At 39.2% G+C, this 6,161-nt stretch overlaps 1 protein-coding gene across 1 annotated transcript in view; it reads right to left on the minus strand.

Annotated features, from left to right (window-relative positions):
• fer1l6 (fer-1 like family member 6) overlaps positions 1-6,161 on the minus strand; it is a gene marked incomplete in the record, with an annotated part of 57,669 nt that overhangs the window by 50,632 nt on the left and 876 nt on the right. The window contains 5 exon segments of the mRNA XM_042214040.1: positions 466-544; positions 653-715; positions 830-961; positions 1,135-1,189; positions 2,184-2,295. Of these exon segments, the coding sequence (XP_042069974.1) occupies positions 466-544; positions 653-715; positions 830-961; positions 1,135-1,189; positions 2,184-2,295 (441 nt within the window).

Here is a 6,161-nt window from a genome sequence, read left to right on the forward strand (position 1 = left end):
CCAAAGTGCTTGCTCATATGATTGTTGGGTTTTTCTCTGTATCTACTGTACAATATAAAGAGCCTTGAGGCGACTTTTGTTGTGATTTGGCGCTATATAAATAAACTTGAATTGAAGTTAATTGTGGAATATTTAGTAGTGAGGAAATTTCATTACTGGACTTGTAGCACAGGTAGCATCCTATCACCTGACCTCGCAAGGGACTATACTGATGCAAATTAGCTTTAGCTAACTTTGGTAAAATGCACTGAACATTTGTGTTAATATTGTACATTAATACTTTCTTAAATAACATTAATTAAGTAATATTGATAATCACATCTCACACTGGACTTTACTAAGAACGGGTTGTTCTAAGTTGTTTTCTAATGTTTGTAGTCTCCATGCTGATAACTGAATTCAGTTATTTGGACTGGTGTGTATGATACGTTTGGCAAAATATTGCATATTAAAAAGTTAGGATACCTGGCTGTTTGTAGACTGTCCACACATCTAACTTAAAGGATCCAACAGAGAAACTCCTCAGCATTTTAGAGTGTAAAACCTGGAGAGAGAATGAAGGCAGAATTAAAATTACTTAAAAGCTAAACTGTGGATTTTTGAACCAATCATTTAGGGATGCCAGAAACGTATCGCTGCAGTCTTTACCCACCGTCAGCTTGATCACTTTGTCAAAGAAGACATCTTTGAGGGCAAAAAAGTCAAACACGAAATACTGATGGAAAGAAATGACAGGACAGGGTGACAGATTGTGTTAATGCACAGTAAACTATTGTACTGAAGCACAGCTGGTTCAAATGGGTTCTTTTTGTTTCTTTTTATTTTTTACCTCATTGTAAAAAGGAGCATTGGTTCCTTCCTTGACTGATGTCTGTTTCTTCTCATCACCAATCTCTATCACTATGCTCGGGTCAATGTTTTCCCCCACAAGCTGTCTGGCCTCTGTGATATTAATGGCAATCTATGAGCCAGACAAACAATAGCATGTGTTATTAGAGCATGTGTTCCCATCAGGGTTAAGACAATTGTCCAGTTTACATACAACTGAAAATATGAAATACCAGCACTCACATTTCTCAGTACATTAAAAGAAACACATCTAGTAGACTACCAGCGAATTGTGGATGCGATTACCTGGAAGCTCTGGGGTTTCGCTTCACTGTCCTGAATGCGAGTATTCAGTTTGGACCTATGGAAAGAGAGTCAGAGACAAATGAGGTTATTGCTAGTAGAGAAACACAGTTCAGGTGTATTTAGGCACACGGTTACTTCTCTAGTTGGCTATTGTTTCTACAATTAAATATTACAGTGAAGGAAATAATTATTTGATCACCTGCTGAATTTTTAAGTTGGCTTACTTCCAAAAACGTAAAAACTTTCAATTTTTATAGTATTTTCATTTTGATGGAGAAGGACATCAACCAAAACTCAAAAAAAATAAATGTAAAGTAAGACTATAATTAGCTAAGAGACCTGAGTCCAGCGATGGGTTTTAGGTAATGGTTTAACTACCGCCAGCTTGAAAGCCCGTGGTACGTAGCTGATAGCATAGACAGGCTGATCATATTTAAGATTAACTGTTGGTAGGACGTCTTTGATCAATCTTGAAATGGAGGCTAAAAGACTCCAGTGTTATCCTCTGTGCTGTTGCAAGCTGGGCAGCACGTTGAGGGTCACTAAGATACTCAAAAAAATGGATCCTTAAGGACAGTAACCCTTTGGAGTGTGGAGCTGGACTCTCTAACAGCGGTGCTAGAGAGGGCAATGTTGTCCAGTCCAGCAGCTTTCAAGACGTCTACAGGAGAGAGTATCTGTAGAGCGAGGAGTCGGCTAAAACCTCTCCTGAGATGGATGCAAACCTGGTGACCAACTACAAGAAACACTGTACCGCTGTGCATACCAACAATTTATAACTTTTATGTTATACAATGAAACTACCATAAAATTAGAGACTGTTCGTTTCTTTCTCAGAGAGCTAACTTATCAATTCACTGGGAGAGGAAAGGATTATTTCCCCCATTTTCGGGTTCATAACATCTTCTTTTATTGACCCAGTTCCAACCCCAAAATGTTGTTACCACCAGTCACCACTGACGCATAATATTTTCCTAGAAGTGTTACCATGGAAACACCTGTGTAGACAGAGATAATCTGATTGGTACTGTAAGCATGAAAACTCGTACCTGTTGGTGTTCGGGATTGTTCTGGTTCTTGCTGCAGATTGTTTTGGTTTATCGTCAGTGTTTTCTCCCTCCAGTAGGAGAGAAGCTTCAGGAGCGGCCTCCACCTCACTGTCTATAAGCATAAACAAACAATTTCGGGATTCTTTCCTGACTGAAAAGATCTTAAAGGCCAGTCAGTAGTGATAGTTTGGTGGAATTGTGTGTACATGAAAAATGCGCAACCATGCGCATATACTGTTTTTGCATGAGTGCCCCCATCCCCTTTCCTTTGTCTCTGGCCACATGTCTTTATTAGTTTATTGTAATGCTTTCATTTGATTCAGTTCTGCTGCCTATTATTCAATTAATTTAGTCTTTTTCAAAAATAACCCTAAAGCTCCTCGTGGTATTTTCAACTCCTTCTTATTTTTGAAAATTCATTTGTGGATCTTAAACGTCTCAGGTTTTCAAGTTTTGCATCTGTTCAAAATGTAAGTGAAAAAATTAAAATGGGTTTATTCTTCTTGAAAGTAACGTTGTGGTATATCAGCAGTATTTACAGTTACATGTTGTCAAATATGTGGGTGCTAATCTGTTTATTTACATGGTGTAAACGTCTGATGTGAGCATTGTTTCCAAAAGTTAAAGTAACACTCACTTAAATTTAAGTCCAGACGTTATCACATAGAGCAACATACACATTACAGTAACTAAATGTGTAACCCTGCTGAAGAAGATGACGACTCAGAGCAACAAGGAGCGAGATCCAGCTATCGTGAAAGGCATGTAACTGAAAAGGGCAAAGAAATGCAGGAATATGAGGCAAAGAAAAATGACATGTCATTGTGCAAATTTTAAATTAATTTTAAAATAATTTTAATTTTGAACTCAGTCTATTACTTTTGGATTAGCTCAGTACCAGGATTCATTAGATAATTTAGATTTTCCTAAAGGTGAAGTGAGTATATTTCTTTTCTATTCTTTTTAATGCTGGATCAAGAAGGCAGCCATCACCCATCTTTAACGCACCCAAGATGACAGGAAAGATACGCACATAAAAGTCACAGTAGTACAAGAATTTCCAAGTAGAAGAGAGTAAACATCAGACAGTGGTTATTGTAGTGCTACCATACAGTTGTACATCAGTCACTGTAATGTTGGTTTGTGTATGTGTCTTATTTATAGCTGAGATATATACTGTGAACAGCAGATGATAATGAAATCCTCCTCAAACCACTTGTAACACACAGTTAATTCTGAAACTGAAACATGAATGTGACAACTACTTTTTAAAAAGGGATTTAGGAGAAAAAAAACTCATAATTAAAAACCATAACACTAGATTTGTTATAGTAATTCAACTCCCTACTTACTGAGTTTAAAGCTGCCTGTCATGGTACTGAAATAGACAAGAAACATGTTTTGAGATGGATTTTATTTGATTGTTAATTTGAAACCTAAACGGACTTTGTGCATCTGTTTTATTTATAAAAGACCAAAAGCTGCTGCACACGTTTTTAATTATTGAGCTCTGTCTCTCTGCGTGTGAGTGTGTTTACAATGTGATGTTCAGATGTGTGTTAATCAAACAGTTTATAAAAAATATCAGCAGGTTATGGCTTTGAATGGAATATGTGTAAAGGTCTGTTTTTCGTTTATTGATATAAGCCTGTACAGCTACAGCTAGTGTCCAGTAGAGGGCTCTGTCGCTTAGTTAGTGGCAAGCTGCACTTCAAGCTCAGACCGCATTTTGTGGTGCACATGTGCCGGTAGGCAGCTCTCAATGAAGCGCGAAGCAGCGTGATACCGAACTCTCGCGACATTAACACATTGCAGCCCTTGGAACTAAAAGATGTATTTTGTATTTCTGTTTAGTTTTCACGGTGTATTGGCGCACCTCAGCACTGTTAGATTCTGAATGAATCTTGAAGTGGAAATCTTCCTTGGTCTGGGGGACTGCTACAGTGAAAACTCAGCCGCTGAGTGAAGGCTAGTTGCTAACCCCATGCCAGATGAGTGCAGCCTGTCGAGCAGGGTCCGTGTGTCAGCTGTGAGAGACTTTTACACCAGTCAAGATCATCACTGATTTGTTGCCTTCCTCTACTTTGAACTCTGATGGTCACCTTACAAAGGTGCAGGTATTACACCCATTAAGGACTTTGCTGATAACAAAGTTACAAAGTTAAAATGTCTGCACACTAATTCAGAGTTACTTTCCTTAAATATTTTTGTGGTTTACAGCCTTAAAGTCTGTGAAGACTCATCCAGGTCATCGTAGTCAAAGGAGCTTGCAAAGAAAAGCGTCTGGACTTCTTTAAGTTGCTTGAAGACGTTTCACCTCTCATCCAAGAAGCTTCTTCAGTTCTAAGGTCAAATCGTGGGGAGTCCCAGATTTAAAGCTAGTGGGAGTTTCCCCCCACAGAGGGACAAAAGGACCCCCTGATGATCCTCTAATCACATGAGCCAAGGTGTGAAACTGGGTGTGGGTCACAATCAGCCAGAGTTTCGGGTGAGCACATTGTGAAACCTGGCCCCACCTTATCATGCGAATTCCTGAGGTCAGATGGCCCAGGATGTGAGTGGGCGTTAAGGCGTCTGGGAAGGGAACTCAAAACTGGATTATAGATGGCAGAGAGTTGGTGTCGTAAGCCATCGCCTCTGTTCAAAGGTGGTCGCTCACAGTGGACATAGATGCTTCTTTCACTCCTCTTTCAAACCATCTGTCCTCTCTGTCCAAAATGTGAACACTGGCATCCTCGAAAGAGTGACCTTTGACCTTTAGATGCAGATGGACAGCTGAGTCTTGTCCTGTGGAGGTGGCTCTTCTGTGTTGTGCCATGCGCTTGTGAAGTGGCTGTTTGGGCTCTCCAATGTAGAGGTCTGGGCATTCCTCGCTGCACTGTACAGCATACACCACGTTGTTAAGTCTGTGTTTTGGCGTTTTGTTTTTGGTGAACCAGTATTTGTCTGAGCGTGTTGCTGGGATGTCGTTCACATTTTTGGAGGTGAAACGTCTTCAAGCAACTCAAAGAAGTCCAGACGCTTTTCTTTCCAAGCTCCTCAGACTACGATGACCTGGATGACTGAGAACCTTCACAGTTCTCTTGATGTTATATACGTTGTTCTAGCTTTTAGTTTCAGTCACTGTCTTTCCTGTGTTCCGTGTTTCGTATCCAGGCAGTCGTGTCTCTGTGTATACGTCATGTTTTAACATGTTCTATGTAAGTGTGTTCAGTTTTGCTTCCCCTTTGTCCTGTTATGTCCAATTAGTCCCAGCGGTGTTTCTATCTGTTCCCTATCGTCTGGTTATCCGGTGTATTTAAGTCCTCAGTCTTCACCCGTTTCTTGTCACATCCTCATTAGCTGTGTGTTCCTCACTCATCATGTTTTATCATGTCATGTCATATCCTCACTTTTTAGGTCATTTTTCCTAGTTTGAGTTTTTGTTTTATTTCTACTGCTCGTGTGCTGTGTTTCTCAGTTTGCTTTTGCCAGTGAATAAAAGCTGTTTGGGTCCAACCTCTGCCTGCCACACAGCAAACCTTGATAAATAGAATTGTGCTAAAAGTTGCTTTATAACATTCAGGATGTGTATCGTGTTTTTAAAAAGTAACTATTTAATAATATAACTAATTAATTTTGAAAACAAGTAGTCAGTAAAGTAGCAGGATTACTTCCTTTGAGAAATAATAAGTAATTAGTAACTAATTACTATATAAGTAACTTGAGTGAGGGAGCCCATTAGGACCAAACTGGCTCTGGATTCATGATTTCAAGTAAAAAGTATAATGAGCATGAAAAGTTCTTCATTCAACAGTTTTTAAGTATTTATTAGTTTTATGAAACTTTGCATTAATATCACTAAGATGTTTATATGCTTTATATATGTTAATGTAAGGTCATCTACAGCACGACATCATATTTTTAAGGATGTTGTGTGTTTGAGGCAGTGTGTGTGTGTGTGTGTGTGTGTGTGTGTGTGTGTGTGTGTGTGTGTGT

The sequence above is a fragment of the Haplochromis burtoni genome, unplaced genomic scaffold (assembly GCF_018398535.1).
Source record: "Haplochromis burtoni strain Fernald_Lab_line unplaced genomic scaffold, NCSU_Asbu1 Contig_511, whole genome shotgun sequence".
In the NCBI taxonomy this organism is placed as follows: domain Eukaryota; kingdom Metazoa; phylum Chordata; class Actinopteri; order Cichliformes; family Cichlidae; genus Haplochromis; species Haplochromis burtoni.